This window comes from Hemiscyllium ocellatum, chromosome 30 (genome assembly GCF_020745735.1).
Source record: "Hemiscyllium ocellatum isolate sHemOce1 chromosome 30, sHemOce1.pat.X.cur, whole genome shotgun sequence".
Lineage (NCBI taxonomy): Eukaryota > Metazoa > Chordata > Chondrichthyes > Orectolobiformes > Hemiscylliidae > Hemiscyllium > Hemiscyllium ocellatum.
The window spans coordinates 5052715-5075912 of NC_083430.1; the positions used below are offsets into that span (position 1 = coordinate 5052715).

General features: G+C 38.9%; 1 protein-coding gene across 4 annotated transcripts in view; it reads right to left on the reverse strand.

The window, feature by feature from the left end:
• nfyc (nuclear transcription factor Y, gamma) overlaps nt 1-23198 on the reverse strand; it is an 88645-nt gene that overhangs the window by 33799 nt on the left and 31648 nt on the right. For all 4 annotated transcript variants that reach the window (XM_060847124.1, XM_060847123.1, XM_060847120.1 and 1 more), the window contains exons 2-5: nt 17089-17219; nt 14409-14480; nt 9804-9917; nt 6691-6786 (exon numbers count right to left, since the gene is read on the reverse strand). In XM_060847124.1, the coding sequence (XP_060703107.1) occupies nt 6691-6786; nt 9804-9917; nt 14409-14480; nt 17089-17211 (405 nt within the window). In that variant the 5' untranslated portion in view covers nt 17212-17219. The remainder of the gene's footprint in view (nt 1-6690; nt 6787-9803; nt 9918-14408; nt 14481-17088; nt 17220-23198) is intronic.

Genomic DNA, 23198 nt, shown 5'->3' on the forward strand with positions numbered 1-23198 from the left:
AATGAACAAATAGAGTCATAGAGCAAAGAAACACACCTTCAGTCCAACCTGTCCATGCTCACCATAATCCCAAACTGAACTAGTCCCACCTGCCTGCTTCTGGCCCATATCCCTCCGAACCTTTCGGATTCATATACTTACCCAAGTGTCTTTTAAAGATTTTAACAATGCTGCATCCAGGGAAAGTTAATACCACACACAAACCACTCTGCGTAAAAATGCTGCCTCTGTCTTTTTAAAATCTTTCGCCTCTCACCTAGAAAACATGCCCCCCAGTCTTGAAATCCCCTACTCTACGGAAAAGACACCTGCCATTCATCTTATCTACGACCCTCATGATTTATAAATCTCAATAAGGTCACCCCTCAACCTCCTATGCTCTGGATAAAAAAGGTCCCGACCTGTCCAGCCTCTCCTTATAACTCAAACCTTCCATTTCTAGCAACATCCTGGTAAATCTTTTCAAAACCTTCTCCAGCTTAATAATATCCCTCCTATAACAGGGCAACCAGAACTGGACTCCAGGACTGGAGTACCCCAGAGAAGGCCTGACCAACATCATGTAAAACATCAACATGATGTCCCAACTTCTTTATTCAAATATCTGAGCAATGAAGGTAAGCATGCTAAACAATGTAAACATCAAAGAATTATGCATCTGAACCCCTAAGCCTCTCTGCTCTTCAACACCAACTACCCAAAGCCTTGCTTTTAACTGTACAAGTCTTACCCTTGTTTTACCAAAATGGAATACCTGGCATTTATCCAAGTTAAACTCCATCTGCCATTCTTCAGCCCATTGATCCAATCGATTAAGATCTTTTTGTAATCTTAGATGACCTTCTTCACTGTCCACTATATCAGCAATTTTGGTGTTATCTGCAAACTTACTAACCATGCCTTCTACATTCTCATTTAGATAAAATGTCAAACACAAGTTGACCCAGCACCAATTCCCATGGAGCGTTACTGGTCATGGCCGTCCAGTCCAAACAAAACCCTCCACCACCACTCTGTCTCCTGCCATTAATTATTCCTAACCTCTCCAAGTGCATATAAATCCTATCTTTCAGAATAATCTTACACATAACTTACATACCACCAAAGTCAGACTACAGGTCTACAGTTCCTATGTTTCTCCGTGCATCCCCTCTTAAACTAAGGCACAATATTAGCCACTCTCCAGCCAACCAGCATCTCACCTGTAATTATAGGTGACACAAATACTCCTGCAATTCCAAGGGGCTCTGCAATTCCAACCCTAACTTGCCATAACATTCTGGGATACATCAGATCAGGTCCCAGAGATTTATCCACCTTTATATTTTAAGACCCCCAGCATTACTACTTCTGTAATGCAAACTACTTTCAAAACAGCGACATTTATTTTCCCGAGTTCTCTAGCCTCCATTTCTTTCTCCACAGTAAAAAGTGATGCAAAATATTCAGTTAATATTGCTCTCACCTCCTAAGATTTAATACAAAGACAACCTCTTTGACTTTTAAGGGACCATCTCTCTCTCTCTAGTGGCCCTTTTGTTCTTAAAGTACTTGTAGAATCTCTGGATTATCCATAACCTTATCTTCTAAGCATCTCTCACATCCCCTCTTGGCCTTCCTGATCTCACTCTTAAGTATGCCCCTATACTCTTTACTGTTCAAGAGATTCATTTGAACCCAATTGTCCAATTCCTTTTATTCTTGACTAAAACCTCAATATCTTTTATTCATCCACTGTTCCCTAATCCTAATAGCCTTACCTTTCACTCTAAAAGGAATCTAATGACTCTGAACTCTTGTTCTCACCTGTTTGAAAGCCTCCCACTTTTCAGACATCCCTTTCCCTATAAAGTCTACTCTCATCAATTTTTGAAAGTTGTTGCCTCATACCATTAAAATTTACCTTACCCAATTGAAAATCTTTAACTTTTATGCAAGGTTTATCCTTTTCCAAAACTAAAATGATGATGATCATTAAACCTAAAGTGTTCACCTATTATCTCTTGCTCCTTCTCCACTAGGAACATTTACATGTTAATAAAGAAAATGTTCTTGAAATTCTTCAGCATCCAAACCTTTAACACAATGGTAGTCCCAATCAATAGCTAGAAAATTAAAATCACTTACTATTACACCTTATTATTCTGACATATATTTAAGATCTCTCTACAGTCTGTTCTGATATAACGTGATAGTTCTCTTCCCATGTGATCCTGTGTTATAAGAAAATCATGTTGTGAAACTTGAAAGGGTTCAGAAAAGATTTACAAGGATGTTTCTGGGGTTGGAGGATTTGAGCTATAGGGAGAGGCTGGGGCTGTTTTCCCTGGAGCGTTGGAGGCTGAGGGGTGACCTTAGAGAGGTTTACAAAATTATGAGGGGCATGGATAGGGTAAATAGGCCCATATCCCTCCAAACCCTTCCTATTCATATACCCATCCAAATGCCTCTTAAATGTTGCAATTGTACCAGCCTCCACCACTTCCTCTGGCAGCTCATTCCATATCACCCATATCACCCTCTGTGAGAAAAAGTTGCTCCTTAGGTCTGCTTTATATCTTTCCCCTCTTGCCCTAAACCTATGCCCTCTAGCTCTGGGCTCCCTGGGGTTGGAGAATCCAGAACTAGAGGGCATAGGTTTAGGGTGAGAGGGAAAAGATATAAAACAGACCTAAGGGGCAAATTTTTCTCACAGAGGGTTATAGCCAATTTGTGTTGACGAAATGCGCGCTATGGCAGAACTGACTGTACGTATTTGTTACTGAGTTTCCCTATGACTACTGGGGGGCCTACAGTACAATTCCTTCAAGGTGATCATTCCTTTCTTATTTCTAATTTCAGCCCACATATTTTCACCGGATGATTATTCAGAAATATCTGCTTTAGTTACAGCAGTAATGTTTTCCTTAATTAAAAATGGCACTCCCACATCTTTTTTGCCTCCCTTTCTATTCTTCCAATAGCACCTGAAACCCGGAACATTGAGATGCAGTCCTGTTAATCCTTCAGCCAAGTTTCCATAATAGCTTTGACGACTCAAACCCATGTGCCCATGAGTCCATTAGACTTACTTGTAAGATCCCTTGCATCGAAATAAATGCAGTTTTAATTCCTTCCTTACTTCGTTCTTGGGTTTGCTCTTGTCTGTCTTTTCTATCTAACTTGTTCTTTTCAGATTCAGAACCATCCTCATCTACCTTTCAATTTACTCTGCTACTTAGGATTCCTCCACTCCTCCCACCAACATCCCACCTCCACCTAATATTTTTACAATTGCTTTAAATAGAATAGCAGATCTCTCACTCAGATATTGGTCCTTTTCCAGTTCAGGTGAAACCCATCCTTTTGAACAAGTCTTTTCGGACCCTGAAGAGATCCCAATAATCCAAGAATCTGAATCCCTGAACATCATACTGCCTCTTCAGCCATTGATTTATCTTCTTTATTCTTTTATTTCTCTTCTCATTTGAGTTTGTCACCAGGAATAAACCAAAAGATTACTACTTTTGAGGTTCTGTTTTCTAATCTTCTACCTAACCTTTTATATTTACTCTGTAAGGCCTTAATCTTTTCTCCAATTATATCATTTCTACCAACGTGGACAATAACTTCTACCTGCTCAATCTCCCCTTTAACAATATGCTTCAAATGTTTTGAGACATCCTTAATCCTGGCACCAGGTACACAACATATTTTTCTAGATTCACGCTCATTATTGCAGAATCTCCTGTCTGTGCCTGACAGGAGAACGCCTACAACAATTATTCTTTTAAATTCTGTCAAACCTTGTTTCATATAATATTCATTCTAACTTCCCAAGATCTGACTGCCTCTTGTATTTTTCTGAGAGACTAACCATTTCAAGAGTACCTAAAACTGAATATCTGTTTGAGAGAGAGGAATAGCCACAGGAGACTTCTGAATTACCTTCTTACCTTTCCTGACAGTCACTCATCTACCTGACTGATTCTGTTGTGTAATTATTCCTCTAAATCTTGGCATTTAATGCTGTCTCTTGTATGCACTCAATGATATTGCACCTTATATATATAAAATAAACTACCATTCCTTACTCAAAGAATATTAAGCATGCACAAAAAAATGAATCTTAAATAAAATAAACCACTTAACTGAACATTGGAATTAAAATTAACTCCTCAAGCAGTCCAGCATACACTTTCAATTGGCTGATAAAAAAATCTCACTGAAAAGGCGTCCACATGTAGCCCTCTCCAAAAGCTCCATATTAACAAATACCTGTCTTCCACAGTTTAGGCCTCTCCAAAAGTTCCATAAACACAACTTTATTCTGTATTCAGCCCTAACTGAACAATTCTTTATTCTGAGAAATGAAAAAGACAAAGTGTTTATTAAAGTTATTTTAAAGTAGGACAGCTCTGATGAAGAGTCATCTAGACTCGAAATGTTAGCTTGCTCTCTATCCACAGATGGTGCCTGACCCGCTGTGATTTCCAGCATTTTGTGTTTTCAGGAGAGTTTGACAATAGAAGATAACCTATCATATTCCCAAGTAGTATTATACCTCACCTTGAAAACTCCAACTTCATCTAGACTTCAAACATCAGCTTTTTCCACCTGGTGTAGTTCAATACCATGAAGCTCTTCAATCAGGGAATGACAGCAGCAGTGATTCATTGAAGTATGCAGCAGTCAACAGCTGCAAACATCTGACTGAAAGCCCTTCCACTCCACACAGCTTCCAGTCAAGGATGTTTACAGCAGCATATACTGCCAGCAATCAACGCTGTCAAGATGGGCAAGAGATCACATATAACAAAAACTTAAACTAAATCTAAACACTGAAGCTAGGTGGACAATAATCTCAAGACTAGAAACAATGATACAAGGATTCCAATCTGATCAGTCTGATAGCTACACTGCTCTGTTAAATGCTTCTTTGGCAGGATGGCAAATGAGAGAACTTCTAGAAATTCACCAACACCACTTTATGTACAATTAGTTACAGTACTCACCTAGGACAAGACCCCTACACTTCTTCAAAGATATTTTTGCATCTTCCTGTGGACCCAAGAATCTATGCAGTCAGTCAATCACTGCATAAAGAAAAACTAATCTAGAACAGTGAGAATATAACATTGACACCATAATTTATTTGAGATGAACAGGGACTCTAACGTATTGCGCAAAGTCCCACTAAGACCTAATCCTTCTTGAACTAACCAGGCAGGGAGTATGTGGTAAACCACTGGCCTTGGTCACCACTCAGGTATACTACTCAGACCCATGTCAAAAACAAGACATACTCAAGATTCACATACAAGCAGTAATACAGACCAAGTCAGCAGTGATGCAAAGCAACAGTGACATTCACGTAAACTCATTAAAATTGAACTAAATTGACAAAAGAAATCCGCCTACCACAGAAGACTACTTCAGTCCAACGCACTTAGCCAGTCAAGCACAAAGAGGCAGCTATCATGCTGAAAACTGAGGTCCACATACCAGTCTTCGTGAAGACCCCTGCAAATGACTTCTGAGAGTACATAGCTCACTTTAGTCAAATTAAAATGGAGGTAAAGTTTAGGATGTGACCAAGAATTTCATCTGGTTCATTAAACTGAAACAAGGATGTTCCAAGATATTTAGTGACAAGGTAACATAAACATCTAACTGAAAGCTGTATTTATTTTGTAAAGCTTTCAGTTAAAGATGTTTACATGACCGCTACACCAATGCATATCTGAATGGCCAAGAGATAAAGTTATCAGCATGCAACTTTTAAAAACAAACAAACTCTTAATTCTATCAATTCTGACAGAATCGAATAATACTTTCCTCTATACCTTATGGCAATCTCTTGCCTCATCTTATTGTATAATCCCAATAAGTTGCATCTCAGTGGCACTACACTCTGTATTCCTCACCCCTCTTGAAATTGCACCTCTAGAGAGCTGGAGTTAGAAGCTAAAATGTTAAAAGTCAGTCAGTAGTGTGATAGCTATCAACAGTTCACCATTACAATAAAGGAGTGATGAATCACTGTGGGTCTGCTACATGGTTGAATATTTTTATTTATTGGCTCTTTTGAGCTTTTGTTTTTGCTTAAAATAGACATTGCACAACCATAAAAGAAGCTGTTTAAAATGGAAGGAAAAAAATATTATGAACTTTATTTGGAACAAACCATATTGAAGTATCGTAACAAAACCAGTTAACAGCACAGTATCAGACTAAGTTGAGAAATGCCTTTCTATCTCAAGTTAAAGATCATCACATTCAGGTCATTAAATATAATCCACACCACCACCTACAGGTCAGTGTCCTAACAGATATGATTGAAAACATAAGTTGACAGTGCTTATTAATATTTCAGTGCAGAGCCAACTTCCCCACTACATAAATTATGAGACAAATGATTAAAAAGCATAAAAATAAAAAAAAATTGTATATCCACTAATTTTTTGCTCCAAAAACTCCACAAATTTTAACAAGGTTTACTCATGCACGCTGCCACCAGAAGGCAGTGTTCCACTTTCTTCAGATAAATAACTGAATGCAACTACTTAAACAAAGAACATTTTATATAAGAGTACGACGTTTAGATACTATCAGGTTTAAGAGAATGGTGGGTGAACAAAAAACATGCAACCTAGATTTCTGATGAACTTTGTTGTTAGGTTTATAAATCTATTTTTTTTTGTTTCTTACCTGTCGTTTTGGAGGTTTGAGCTCATCTCTAGGAACAATGTCAATCAGAAAATCAAACTGATCAAACTTAGTAATGGCCATGGCAATGTCGTTCCTCTGTCGGGAGGGAAACATCAAAAGTAACTCAAACAGCTATGGCAACAAAGTAGCAACACAAAAAGGCAGCAGGTGTCAGAGAGATTTCTCAGCAGCAGTTCTTTGTAGGGAAATGAATCAATAAGTTTGCATCCACAACACCTTCATTTTAAAAAAAACATTCTAACCCTAATAGCATAAATTAGTCCTAGTTCATCGAATGAACTTGCATTAGGTCAACACTGAGCAAGTCGAAATGTGTCTGAAGGATATGGCAAAGTTGGCAAGCACCCTCCTGTAGTTATATTATGTTAAAACCTTTTACCGCTGACTCAGTTAAATTCCTAGCAGTAAAATAGAATTTAATTTTTTTTGTCTGGCTGCAGCCTAACGTGACTAAACACTGACCTTTAATCTTCCCTTGTAAAACTTTTAACAGTCTTTAACTTAAAAAAATGGGTCTTTATTAAGTCAGAGTATATGGTGACACTCCCAGACATTGGAATTGACACCACCATGTATGAGTAAACCCAGACTCTAAACTGGTTAGTGAGAAAATACACTGAAAATAACAGAATGTGAAGCATTTGTGGAAACCTATAACTACATTATAGCTTATAATGAATCACTCAGTCTCAGCCACAGTGGCCAAGAGTTTGTTACAACACATCTGGGCAAATGGGAAAAAGGACGAGGAAGGGGAAAGCAGAACTAGCCACAGCTCCCAACCTTTCCTTTCAAACAAGACCTATGACAAAGTGTTGGTAGCACTTCAGCTCAATTCTTGTCTCTAATTAGCAAACACCACTGAGACCAAGCAATCCTCATGGACAAATACAGGTGCAAGGCCATCGTCGCATCACTACTATTTAACAGTGATTCCATCCAATGCAATCAGAGACCAAAAGACAACAGAAATCATTGGAAAGTTTAAAAATTGTGTTTCCTTATAACAAAAATAAATTGTACTCTATCAGACATCTAACTGTACCATCCACTGCTGACAGCAGTCTGTGATTCTCTTTCACATTGCTCTTCTCTTTCTGGAGAAATGCTACTTTTTGAGTTTACTGCAAAGTTGTAGACTCCAGTAAAAACAAATTAAGATTGTAAGTGTTTAGCAGGGGCAGGCAGTATTGTTGCGGAGAAATAAGAGTAAAGGAAGATCAAAAGTTGAAAATTTTAATGATGGTAAAAGGATATGTTGTCAAAACATTTCACCTTGCAATCATCAGGGTGGAACTGCAAGAAAATCAAATCTCAAAATCAATAAGAATTTACACAGCATGAGAAGAGAGGGCTGACTGGTCGACGTTGTCGTCCTCACAGCAGCATCTCAAACATTCTAATCTTACGCTAGCTGTTGTTTAATTTCCACTTCCAATTGGTCAGGGCATGTCCTGGGAATTATACCAGAGAATCAATGTTCCCAAGCTTTTGTTTAATTGAAAAGAAAGGCACAATAGGTGGTATTTTCTTTGTTTGCAAATGACAGGACACTGCATATGAATAAATGTTGCTTCTAGCAGAAACTGAGTATTATTCGATTATCTTAAATTGGATGTTATTGTAACTCGTAGCTTAATACCGATTGTTTAGCAAGTGCTGTCCAGTTATGGAACCATACATAATATTGGGCACTTCTTTGTTCTAAGTTTCACAAGCATGGGTCAACTGAATACAGTCAATTTAATGCCAATTATAAACAAAAGGGACAATGCACCGGTCATTGGAATTGTACAGCCCACACAACAGCAATGAAATTCAAATACCACATTATGCATTTGGATGAGGCAGGACACCTTTTTGGTTTGACACCAGTATCCTGTTAATACTACTTTGTGTCGTTACCGCATAGTACCAGTGCGAGATTACTTGCTTCACCTGAAGCTGAGACACTTATCCTTCCAGGGTAATCAGAAGTAGATTGGGCTCTTTTCACAACTGACACTGACAGCTTTAGGCCAACTCATTAGCCTGCATGATATACAGCAAGCAATGATCCGATTTGTGTAGTTATTATTCCAAAGGATAGTTTGATCCATCCTATTTCAAATCACCTGTGTGGTGATCCAAAACCTATTTCTTTTTAAATGTAGAAGGTTGCTAAAAATCCCAACTGCAAGAATAGGAGGAAACCCAGTGAAGGGGAGTTTGTAGGGGACTATAGCAGTGAACGCATTAGCGGATTTCTCAAAAGCACATCAAGGAAAGGGAGCTTATTAGATGCTCATTTTCAAAAGATGAATCTAAGCTCAGGATGGAGGTCACTGGAGCCTGTAAAGAAATCTTTGCATACAAGTGCAGTTTCAAATACGGCAAACGTTTCATCTATGTATTTTATCTATGTATGCAAGGACCTTGCTTTTGTGCTGTGCAGTGAATAACGATTGGAAGAAGTTTCAGGTCTGACTTGACACATCAGCAAAATGGGCCAGGTCGGTACAAAACCCACCTCAGGCAGAAGTTTTGATTCAATTAAAGGAAATGCATTAAATTCTCTTCACAACAAAAGAAGATGCACACCAAACACATTAAAGTCTGTTATTTTGACTAAACAGTCAGCAATGAGAAAACCTGATATCAAAATAGGCGTTCAAGTTAAACAGCAGCATTAGTTTGTTATTGTTTGAATCAAATCATTAAAGCATGATTTTAATTTCGCAAATTTTAATCAAAATATATAAGTAATAGATGTGATATTCCTTTTTTTAGGAATTCTGTCATAGCTTATTTATAGAGTCATGCAGCCATAAAGAGGCACAGCATGGAAACATTTCTGCTAGTCACACTACTGCTGTATGGGACAACTGGTGCATAAGCATCCCATTTAGGTGTGACCAGTTTGGAAAAGTGCTGGCAAAAAGAATTCTCCTCCTTTTGCCCAAGCTGATGGACAGTCCTGCTCTAAGGCAGCGTCTGCTGACCATTAGAGTTAGTATTCCTTGACCTGTCAAGTCCTTTTGTTGTTTTATCAACATTTTCTTGTTTCAAACTCTCCTTTCCATTCAAGGTTCCTCTTATAGAATGTCCAGTACCTGCAGAGTCCTGCGTTTGTTATCTTCAGTGTGTATCCATGCTCGTAAGGATAACTCTGTAATGAAAATCTGAGCTGCTTTCGCAAACAGCACTGGTGCCTCTGCACTGATCATCTATAAAGATAAAAGAAGAGTGCAATTACCTCCTAAAAGTCTCTGCTCCTGTCATCTGCTCTTAGTGAGGATGGGCTGATCAAAGCTCTTTCATTGACTGTACCTTACTAATACAGAGCTGAGAGGCACTATGCAAAGCCCCATATATTCTAGTAGCTAATATGATTTGCACAATGTGGCTTCAATATGAAACAAGGCAATCGGCAATCTGAATTTTTTTTAATTAAAAGGTGATAAAATGATTAGGTGGGTACGTGAATAGGAAGGGTTTAGAGGGATATGGCCAAAGCTGGCAAATGGGGCTAGGTCCAGATTGGGATATTCTCATCAGCGCAAACGAAATGGACCAAAGGGTTTGTTTCTGTGCTGTACCACTATTAGACATTAGAAGATTTTAAAGACTTTTTCGATTCGCAACTACAGGAAAACCTTCAAAACATCAGTTACCTGTCAAGAGTTTCTGGTTCTTGCTCAAATAATTCAGACACCTCTTACTTTGGGTATTTGTTTTCAGTATAGACAGAGGCCCTATGGGCCATCGTACTTATGTTACTCATCAGCACCAAATCTCATCTTCGAGCATTTAGCCTGGAGTTTTGTATTCTGTGGGACTTCAAGTGATTTACTAAATATTTAGGCAATGTTATGTTTGTTCTTGCATCTGTCAGCTTTTCAGGCTGTAAGTTCCAAATATCAACCACCCTTTGGGTGAAAACGGTCTTTCTTAAATACCCTAAAACCTCCTGTTCTTTACCATAACTCTATGCCGCAGGTTAATGGACCTTCTACTAAGAGGAAAGGTTTCTTCCCGCATCTACACTCCTCACAATTGTGCACATATCAATCAGGTCCTCCCTCACTCTTCGCTGCCCCAAGGGAAACAACTTTAGCCTATCTAGCTCCCCCTTATTGTTGATAAACTCCATGCCAGGCAACATTCTGGTTAATCTGCTCTGCATCCTCTCAAGTGAAAATATCTGGATTACTATGTGGTAGCCAGCTGTGACCTATCTAATGTTATATACAGCTCCATTGAAACCTCTGTGCTCTTATATTCAATGCGTTGGCTAATAATGCCAAGAAATCCCACAGGCCATCTTAACCACCAGTCATGTTGCCTTCAAGGATATGTGAACTTGCACACCAATGTTCCTCTGAACCTCTGTACTTCCTAGGGTTCTACTATTAATTATGTACTCCCTTGCTTTTTTAGTTCTCTCAAAGGATATCAACTCACACTTTTCAAGATTAAATTTAATTTGCACATCTGAATAGTCCGTCTATATCATCCTATGATCTATAGCTTTCTTCGTCACTACTTGTTGCAAAAACAATTTCACTTCATCTATGAACTACTGATCAAACATTTACATTTAAATCATTAATGTACTCAACAATCTGCAAGGGACATAGCACCAATTCCTGTGGTACAGCATTGGACATAGTAGCAAGGGACAGTGTGTGTTGATCAATGGTTGTTTTGGTGCCTGGAAGTCCAAGCCAACTTTGGATCCAATTTGCCAAATTGCATCAGCTATTACCTTCTTGATTAGTCTCCCATTCTCATTAAACAGTTTAAGATATAAGATTGTTGGTACATTAAGGCATTGGGGAACAGTTGATGTAAAAGTAACTTGGTCTGATGCTTTAAATAAGAACAGTGTGGATCTCATTTTCTCTCTCCATGACTGCCAGTCTGACTGAAGGTTTTCCACAAAAAGCAACTGCACAGGTTGCAATTCGGGTCCCATAACACACTGAACCAACAAGGATATGCAAATGTATCAGAAGATGATGGAAGTACTCAGCAGGTCTGCCAGCTGTTATAAAGAATGAAACAGATTTAAAGTGCTATGGTTGATGACCCTTCATTAAAACTATGTTTCCATAGATGCTGCCAGACCTCCGAATTCTCAGCATCCTCTGTTTTTAATCCAGAGTGTTTGTATCTAAAATATTTTGCTCTTGTCTTAAGTTTTTAGCCACCCCATTAAATTTCTGCACCTAGCAAGTTACATTAGTTCTGTTGCTACATACAAATCAAGAACTTTCCACTAATGATAGCCATTTCTCCAAACCGGTCTTTCAGATCCAAAGATAACAGATTCCTACAAGAATCAATATTTGTGGACTGTACGCCCACACTGAAATGCTAGGAAACTGGGTTACTGGCAAACACCACATGGCTGGAGAAAATGGGGAGTCAGCTCAGTGCTGTAACAAAATCAAAAATGACTCAGATTAAGAAATCAGAAATCTAAGCTTAGGGAGTCTTCATACTTGTCAAGGTATTACTGTCTATTGTACACTCCCAGTCATATTTTAAAGAGATTGGAATCTTTCAAACTTTGTTTTCTTTTCCATCAGATTTGGAATTTTTCTTTAAGTAGCTACAGCTATTAGAACAAATTTTAGTCACCATTTTCAACTCAAGGAGTTTTGTTAAAAAACATGAAAATAAATTAGAATGGAGTTGTGTAACGACAAGAAACACTTTTATGAAGATTTAATGGAAGTAAAATCAACATATGGCTGCTGTGTGATTTTCTTAATGAATGTTTAAGCATTTGAAGTGCAAGTAGGTAAATCCTAGTCACACAATGTTTTGATTCGGTTGCTAAGCTATTAGGTTAAAAGAAAGAAGCAGAAAAATGGAGTGTAAGAGATAAGATCTGTGGCAAAACATTTTCATTCTAAAGAGTATGGCATCACTCATCAGTCTTTATAAAACTAAGAGTTAGTTATTGACTTTTCCATTACCTCATCTGGATAGAAAGGCAGCTGACCTACACAGCTTAAAAAGATTCCAGATTTGATCATCTGAGCCCTGGTGAAAGCACAAGTGTTACAAAGTTTGGGAGAAGATTTGTAGCTCGGGTGCTCGTTGTTGTGGTTCTGTTCACCGAGCTGGGAATTTGTATTGCAGATGTTTCGTCCCATCTAGGTGACATCCTCAGTGTTTGGGAGCCTCCTGTGAAGCGCTTCTGTGATGTTTCCTCCCGCATTTATTGTGATTTGTATCTGCCGCTTCCGGTTGTCAGTTCCAGCTGTCTGCTGCAAGGGCCGGTATATTGGGTCCAGGTCGATGTGCTCATTGATTGAATCTGTGGATGAATGCCATGCTTCTAGGAATTCCCTGGCTGTTCTCTGTTTGGCTTGACCTATAATAGTAGCGTTGTCCCAGTCAAACTCATGTTACTTGTCATCTGAGTGTGTGGCTACTAAGGATAGCTGGTCATGTCATTTCATGGCTAGTTGGTTCATGGATGCGGATCGTTAGCTGTCTTCCTGTTTGTCCTATGTAGTGTTTTGTGCAGTGCTTGCATGGGATTTTGTACACAACACTGGTTTTGCTCATGCTGGGTATCGGGTCCTTCGTCCTGGTGAGTTGTTGTTGGTTTGCGTACTGTTATGAGTCCTAGTGGTTGCAGTAGTCTGGCTGTCAGTTCAGAAATGTTTTCGATGTATGACAGTGTGGCTAGTCCTTTGGGTTGTGGCATGTCCTCATTCCGTTGTCTTTCCCTTAGGCATCTGTAGATGAAATTGCGGGGGTTTCTGTTTTTGGCGAATACATTGTATAGGTGTTCTTCTTCCTCTTTTTGCAGTTCTGGTGTACTACAGTGTGTTATGGCCCTTTTGAACAGTGTCTTGATGCAACTTCTTGTGTGTGTTGGGGTGGTTGCTTTCGTAGTTCAGGACTTGGTCTGTGTGTGGGGCTTTCCTGTATACCTTTGTGGTGAATTCTCTGTTAGGTGTTCTTTGTACCATCACGTTTAGGAATGGGAGTTGGTTGTCCTTTTCTTCCTCTTTAGTGAATCGGATCCCTGTGAGTGTGGTTTGATGATGCAGTGTGTGTTTTTAATGATTGCAAAGGTATCATCTACATATCTGACCCAGAGTTTGGGTTGAATTTGCGGTAAGACTGTTTGTTCTAATCTTTGCATTACCGCTTCTGCTATGAGTCCAGAGATGGGTGTGCCGTTGATTTGTTCATATATTTGGTTATTGAATGCGAATTGTGTTGTGAGGCACAGGTCCAGTAGTTTGAGTGTGCAGTCTTTGTTTACAGGTTCCCCGTCTTGTTGTCTGTTCTGTATGTCCAGCAGGTTGGCTATTGTTTCTCTGGACCCAATATAACGGCCACTGCAGCGGACAGCTGGAACTGACAACTGGAAGCGGCAGACACAAATCACTATAAATGCCGGAGGAAACATCACAGAAGCGCTTCACAGGAGGCTCCCAAATACTGAGGGTGTCACCTAGATAGGGGACGAATCTCTGCAACACAAATTCCCAGCTCGGCGAACAGAACCACAACAACAAGTATTACAATTAAACAATTTACAGTATTCCTGAGCTCAAGATGTTTTTTGGAGGGAGTGGTATGAGAGAAATATCAGGCCTTCTCCCCACTCCCAGTAGTTCTTGTGAACAAAGCGCTCCTGCATAATCTTGACACATAGCCTGTAAATATAGACTATATCATTGTACCTTTACATCTTCATCAAGCTTCATAATCTTCTTGATACGAGCCAAGGGAAGATCTTGCACCTTGAAATCATTCTGTACGGTCAGATTTTCAAATACAGCCAAGAGTTAAAACACCAAATAACCTGATGCAATATCCACAATATACAACTCTACCAGAGAAATGACCCCCACCACATTTACCCAAAATTTAGACAGGTGTTCCAAATGCTGACTAATCAGTAGCTACAGCCCTCTCCAAACAGATTCTCAACCGCACAAGCCCCTCTGAATTAATACTATTAGCTCATTATATTTTCACGCTTTGGACTGAGACCATGAAATCCTGCTCTCAATGTGGATTACAGAACTGGTGCATTATTATAGATGCATCTCACATCACCAATGACCATTAGTGGAGTTGTGTTTCTAAAAGCACCAATTCTTCAAATATTTATTTTAAAATTACACCTCACAGCATGCAGTGATTAACTTGATATTGAAGGGAATTAACATCAAGATTCGCTGGAATTTAAAATTAATTTTGTCTCCAGTTTATTAAATGAGTTAAGTCTTTCACACAGAGAAAGGTATAAAAAGCAGCAAGCATCGGCTGTAAGTATTAGGCACCCTAAAGTGAATTGCAAAATAGTATAGTTAAATATAGTCAGAGTAATGCTGAAGTGTTTGTTGCTCAATAGTTAAAATCTGGTTAGAAAATAGGAACTGTAAAACAGGAGAATACCAGGAGGACTTGGACATTACAGGTAACAATAAGGATCAAATCTTTTGGATAACAGTCAAAATGAACTTGCTATGGGAAATGGTAGACTCTAAACCAAAAACCACAAGGTGGAAAAAGTATCAGGGCTGATTTACTTTAACCTTAAATGATGAAGGAAATGACCTTCAATAAAAACTTGCATTTAATGTTGTACCTTTACCCAGGTGCTAAACAGCAACAAACATGGACAGTAAGCCAGTTAAAGAAATATTAGAATAAGTTTTAAGGACTAAGGATGAAAATAGTGGTGAAGTAAAGGAGTGTAATGAAAATCAAGTCTAGAAGGGACTTTGGCAACAAAAGGAACTTAAGCTGGGTAGAGTCAGTCAAACATAGAAATAGACAGAACTTACTGCAGTAAATATATCCTCCGTATTGGTGGAGAAACAAATGGAAAGTATTATTGACAGGTTTCATAATCATGATCAGCAACTTTAACTTCTAATTGGAAATATTCAATGTTGCTTCAGAAGCAGCTTCCAATATTTGACAAATTCGATCTATATTACTTTTCAAGAATTAATAAAACTGGACATGTTGTTCACATCATTTGTTGGATGTCATAAATGTATTTTATCTGATGCCACACTGAATCTGCTCAATCATCTAGTGTCACTGGGTGATGGGAATGGCAAAATAATGTCCCTGGGCTACTAATCCAGAGGTTGAGGCTAATTGATTGGGGTCACAGGCAAAAATCAACAACAACTGCTGAAATTTAAAATCACTATTAATACATCTCAAATTTCAAAACTGGTCCTAGCAATGGTCACCATTGGACTGTTGCGATTGTTGTAAAAATCCATCTGCTCCACAAATTTACCTTAGGGAAGGAAATCTGCCATCCTCACTTGATTGACAGGCAAAGGACTCCACACCCACATCAACGTGTATGACTTTTTAGTGCCCTTTGAAGAGGCCCAACAAACCATTCAGTTCTAGGCCCAATTAAGCACAGGCAACAAATGTAGGCCTTGCCAGTGATATCACCAGCCCATCAAAAGAATAATTTTTTTAAAAAGTGCCAGGCCATTGCTACAGAGGCTCCCCAGACTAAGTATTTTGAATCAATTTGTTCAGACATACCACAAGACATTTTAGTGTAGGCTGGATTTTAACCAGGACCTTTTGGCCCAGAGGGAGGGATATTGTCACTGTGTCACAATAGCCCAGATCCTCAGGATAGTGTCTGAGCTCTTTCATGAAGAACCTACATTGGGTTAAAATAATGGGCATTTTCTGGTGATTGCACAGTGTTCCAGTCCACTTGCATCTCCTTGAATTCTGCAGCAGACCATGCCCAGACAACATTCAGGCTTGGATAAGTGGCAAGTAACATTCAATCCAAACTAGTACAAGGTAATGATCATCACCAATAAGAAAAAAAGCTTACCACCTCCCCTTGATATTCAATAGCAATCCCCAGTATCAATATCATGGGGATTGTCATTGACTGGAAACTGAGCGGAATGAACCACATACACACTGTGATTACAAAAGCAGGTTAAAGACTGAAAATTCTGAAGTGAATAATTCACATTCTAACTCTCCAAAGTATGCATACTTCTAGCCAAGTTTACTATGAATGCAACTACATCAACACTAAAGAAACTCAATACCATCTTGTCTAAGATGGATCAAACTGGGCTTGAGTTTTTCCTCATCCTGTATGCATACTATACCATAAACCATTCTCAAACTACATAACCAAGAATGTTGCGCTGTGTTCATGTCCACATCCAATTGCTTACATATTCAATAGCCCAGCAAGTAAAGATTAACTTAAAAGTGTAAATAGTGCATTGTTACTTTTGCCTCATGCCAATTTTATGCACATGAACTGTTTGAAAAGATCCCAGATCCCAGATCCAAACTGAAAAGAGTGTTAGGCAAAGTGAACAAGTGATGATGACAACGTACTGGTGTCAAGTTGCGTATCTCTTCCATGACACGTGGCCAGAACGTCTGGAGCAAGTGCTGGGCTTCACTGCTGCCACCTCCCTGAGAGGCTGTACTAAACGAACCATCTGCAGTGTTAGACATTCCTAGACCTGCAAGAAATCAGATGCAAAGAAGTTATACACAACCTACCAATTACAAGAGATCTGATCTTATATTTAATGAGAGAAATCCTATATTAGAAACATATTTACAATTAATTTTGCTACATAAACATATCTGTACAGTGAGGTCTGAGGTTTCAATGCAGGAAATATTCTCATTGCGTACTTGCTCGAAACAATCTGTGTCTAACAGCACAAATCATTAACTGGAGCATGTAGAAGTCAAACAATACTCAGCAACAATATTATCAAACAACTGACATTGTACCAAACATCCATTCATGCACCCACACACCATATAGTGATTCATTCAGCCCTTTTTGAGAAAGGATTCTCACAACTTTCTCTCTTTTATGAAAGGCCTGATTCTTGATGGATACAGTTGTAAAAATGACAGCAAGCCTCCCAAATTTCATTCAAGGGATCAAGTTCCAAATAAGTGCCTATAGTACTAAATCTAGTTATCTGAATAATCATGAGACGGGATCAGAGCTCAGCATAGAACTGCACACATCAGACATTCACTTCCCTGCTGATGCCTGGCTATCTGCCTTTCACACAGTACAGTTTCGCACACAGAAACAGAGACCATACTGTCTTATCCGAACGGTTTTCTCTGTTGCAATATGTGATTGCGAGCCAGCAGTCTTCTCCAAAACCATGTTAGTGTCAATACTAAGCGCAAAACATAGCTGCTACTTGTGAAACAGTCTCTATAACACTTTCTCAGTTTTCAAGAATGACTGTTTCTCTACTAATATTCAGCCAGGTGTATTCACATAAGCTCTTGTAAAAACAACCCTCCCCTGCTTTACCTACTCCCACACCCTTTATGCCTTTCACTGCACATTCTTTCCCCTCTCCAAGTGTTTCATCAAATGCCCTCCTAGAAGCCTCAACTGAACCTACCTCATTGTATTTTGAGAAGACTTGCTTCCTCATGTCATCATTGAATCTGCCAATAACACCAAAAGCAGTGCCATCTATTTCTCAACCTTTCAGTAATGGTAACAGTTTCGCCCTGTGTATTCCATCTACAGTGTATACTCAAGATTTTGAAGACCTACCAAATCTCATTTTAATTGTTTCTCCAATCTATCCTCATTTAAAATAAAAACAAATCTCTCATCCTTGGAACCAATATTATAAATATTTTCTGCAATAGTCTCCAAATCTTGAAGTATTCTTATTATTCTTGGAGTATGCCAACTGAGGTCAAATCAGTGTTTTGTAAAGGTTCACCAAACTATTCCTATGCCTTTTAAGATATTTTCTACTCATCCTCTTCAGATGTAATGACACTTCTCGCTGGAGCATGGTGAATTCGAAGTGGTCCTCTAGCTCAGAGAGAGGAACATCATGACTATGCCACAAGTGACCCTCCAAACCTTTTTAACTACTTTTCAACTAGCCTTGTCATCCACACCCATTTGTACATATATATTCCCAGTCTCTCTCAACCTGAACCATCAGTAAACCTGTATGCTATAAATTACTGGGTTTTGAGGAGATTTGGTTGAGGTTCTGGATGTATTTTTGCATGCTGAGTTGGAAGGTTCATTTTCAGACATTTCGTCACCATACTAGGTAACATCACCAGTGAGCTTACGGTGAAGCACTGGCGGTATGGTCCGCTTTTTACTTATATGTTTAGATTTCCTTGGGTTGGTGATGTCATTTCCTGTGGCGATATCATTTGCTGTTCTTTTTCTCAGAGGGTGGTAAATGGGGTCCTATGTGCTTGTTGATAAAATTCCAGTTGGAATGCCATGCTTTTGGAATTCTCGAGAGTGTCTCTGTTTAGCTCGTCTTAGGATGGAGGTGTTGTCTCAGTCGAAATGGTGTACTATACTATACTAGTGAGAGTGGGTTATGTCTTTTTGTGGCTCGTTGATGCTCATGTATCCTGGTGGCTAGTTTTGTGACTGTATGTCCAATGTGGTGTGTTTGTTACAGTTCTTGCGAGGTATTTTGTAAATGACATTAGTTTTGTTTGTTGTCTGTATAACGTCTTTCAAGTTCACTCGCTGCTGCTTTAGTGTGTCGGTGGGTTTGTGGGCTACCAGGCTGCCAAGAGGTCTGAGTAGTCTGGCAGTCATTTCTGAGATGTCTTTGAGGTAGGAGAGGCTGGCTAGGGCTTCTGGACATGTTTTGTCTGCTTGTTTGCTGATATATCGGCGGACTATGTTCATTGGGTACCCTTTCTTTTTGAATACACTGTATAGGTGACTTTCCTCTGCTCTCATATTTCCTCTGTGCTGCAGTGTGTGCTGGTTAGCTGAAATAATGTTCTAATGCAGCTTTGTTTGTTGGTGTTGGGATGATTGCTTCTGTAGTTTAGTATTCGGTCCGTATGTCTTCTTTTCCTGTGGACGCTGGTTTGAAGTTCCCCACTGGCTGTTTGCTCTAATGCAACATCTCAGAATGGCAATTTGTTGTTGCTTTCCACCTCTACAGTGAATTTTATGCCAGTAAGGATGTCGTTGATGGCCTTGAAAGTTTCCTCTAATTTGTTTTGTTTAGTGATGATAAAGTGGACCCAAAGTTTGGATTGGGTGGATGATTGGCAAAACAGTTTGTAAGAATCTCTGCATTGCTGCCTCTGCTAAGAACTCGGATATCGGAGATTCTGTCGATGTTTCCATTGGTTTGTCTGTAGGTTTTTGTCGATGTTTCCATTGGTTTGTCTGTAGGTTTTGTTATTGAAAGTGAAGTGGGTGGTAAGGCATAGGTAAACAAACATATCGACTTGGACTCCATGTATCACCCTTTGAGAAAAATAACAGGAAATGACATCATCAAACAAAGGAAACCTGCACACACACAAATAGAAAGCAGGTCACTAACACCAGTGCTTCACCAGAGGCTCATTGATGATCTTACCTAGTATGGTGAAGAACCGCTAGAAGATGAACCTTCCAGCTTAGGGAGCAAACTTACATCCAGAGATTTAAATTATATTGCCTCATCTTGATCTGTCAATCAAAATTCTCTCACTTCTTTTGCATTAAACTAAATCTCCTATCACTTGTCCCCCATTTGACAAAACTACATGCTCATCACTATCCTCCTCACAGTTCATAATATTTCAAGATTTTGTATCAACTGCAAATTTGCAAATGTGCCCTAAACTGTAGTCTCAGTTGAAAATACAAAGAGCAGTGGTTGATGGCATCACAGATGACTCAGTTTAATGGCTTGGGAGGAAGAACAGAAGAGCAATAGCAAAAGATCAGGGGGTTCAGACAGTTTTTCTACAACAGAGACAGAGATAGCGATGTTACCAAGACTCCAGGACAGTGTGTCACCTCCTTGGAGTTAGGGTCAAGGATATCATGGAGTGGCTGCAGAACATTTTTGAGGGAAGACATCAGCCAGAAATCATGGTCCACACTGCTACCACTAACATAGGTAGGAAGATGGATGAGATCCTGAAGTCAGATTTCACGGAGTTGGAAAGGATGTTAAATAGCAGGATCTCAACAGCAGTATTACTTCCAGTACATGCTAGTGAACAGAAGAACAGTAAGATTGATCAATTAAAAATGTTACTAGAGAATTGGTGAAGGAGGGAGGACACCAGATTTTGGAAGAATTGAGACTGGTTTTGGGGCAGGTGAGACTTGTACAAGCTGAACGAGTTATACATTAACAAGAGTGGGACAAACATCCTCACACAAGAGTGTTGCTTGTCCTGTGAGTTTAATTGAATACAACAAGGGAAGAACAAGAAACTAATAAGGAAGGGAATAACAAAATATGAATGCAATCTAGTAAATAAAAACAACTGATTTTAAAAGTTCCAATGGATATATAAAAATAAAACAAATGTGAGGTCATTAATGATAGAGTCAGGAGAATTCGGAATGGGGAACAGAGAAATTGCAAAGAAGTTAAACGATTAGTGAGTGTCTGTTTTCACTGAGGAAGTTACCAGTAATTCTGGGAGATTTCAGGTCCAAGTAGCTAGGGAGAATGAGGAATTGAAGGTAATTAAGATTAGTGAGAAGATTGTGCTGGAGAAGTTAATGGGGTTAGAACTTGATAAATCCCAGCATCTGATGGTCTTCACTCCAGAGAGTTGAAGGAGGGAGCTGTAGAAATAGTCAATACATTGGTGATTATCTTCCAAAATTCTTTAAATTTTGGAATGATTCCTTTGGATTGGAAGGTAACAAATGTTATCCTACTTTTCTAAGAAGATAGTGAAAAAACTAGGGCACTACAGATCCATTAGCCTTACATTAGTTGGAGGGAAAATACTTGAATTTATAAAAGGATGGGATAATTAGATAGCTGGTTGATAATAGCATGATTAGGCACAGAAAATAGTGTTTGACGAACTTGTTCAGGTTTCTGAAGATGCTACTAATAAAATTGATAAAGTAGAACCAAAGGATGTAGTGTACCTAGATTTTTAGAATTTCTTTTTTATAAAAGTGCCCCACAAGATTAGAAAGATTAAAACACATGGGATAGGAAGTAATGTAATGAAATTAACAATTGGCTAATAGATAGTAAGCAGAGGAGAAATAAATGAGTTATTCTTGCATTAGCAGGCTGCAACTAGTGTATACTACAAGGATCAGTACTTGAATCATAGCTATTCACAAAATAAAGATGTAAAACTGCTTCAGGAGGATTTAGACAGACTTTGCAAACAATTAAAAACATAATAGGTAGAATATAGTGAGTGGAAAAATGTGAGGTTATTCACTTTGGCAAGAAGAATTTACTCCTTATTGCAGTGCATTATTGCCATAGAGGGAGTGCAATAACAAAGACTGATCTGACTTGTTCCAGGGTGGCAGTTGTCCTGTGAGTAGAGATTTGGCAAACGAAGCCTGTGATCTTTGAAGTTTTGAAGACCAAGAGATGATCTAACTGAAACCTACAAAACACGTAAAGGGATAAAACAGGATAAATGCAGATAAAATGTTACCTTTGGTTTGGGAGTCTAAAACCAGGCAGCACAATTTAAAAATTAAAAGGGATGCCTCTTAAGTCTGGAATGAGGAGAAATTATTTTACTTAGAACCTTTTGAATCCCCTAGCAAGCAAGGTTGCACAGGTTTAGCCTTTTGAACATGTTTAGGTTTGAGATTAATGGATATCTCATCACCAGTGGCATTCAGGGTATGGGGATGGGGGCAAGTAAAAAAGCACTGAAATGTTTGATCAGAGGTGATCATATTGAACGTCAGGGATAGCTTGAAGGGCTGGGTGGCTTACTTCTGTTCCCATGTTCAAACATGCCATCTGATCCTAGGGATTCAACTCTAAGTACAAAAGGCCTCATATCTTCTCTTCATCATCTATGTAGTAAACAAATTAACACCTCAGTGACCTTTGCATCTCTTTTTGGCCCCTAATTGGTCCCATGTCTTCATTTACTCCTTTTTACTGTTAATATGTCAGTAGAAGATTTTTGCTTCCTTCTTATATTTGCTGCAAGTCTCTTGTACATTCTCAATCTGACAGATATGATCTCAGGTTTATTCAGCTCAAGATCCTTTCTTCAAATGCAAACAAAATCTCAGTATGTTTTTGAAATTTTCACACTTCACTAAAGTCTAAGAGATAACTGGAATATCAGGAATCAAACAGAAATTAGATCTAGTTCCAACTTTTAACAACATGAGACAGAATCATCATCTACAAAGGCAATGTCATCAAATTCAAGAGATGAAAAGCCTGTCCTATGAGGAGAGATGAAACAATTTTGACCTAAGTTTGCTAGAGTTTAGGTGGATGACATGCGATCTAATTGAGGTATGAAAGAAGCTAAAGGCGTTGATGAAGTAGATGTAGAGTGAACGTTTCTCCTTGTGGGAAAATCGAGCATGAGAAATCATATTTTAAATCTGTAACCCCTTAGCCTAAAACTAAGAGAAGTGGAAGAATTATTCCTCTCAAAGGGTTGTGAATCTGTGGAATTCACTACACTAGAGTGTAGCGATGGCAGAA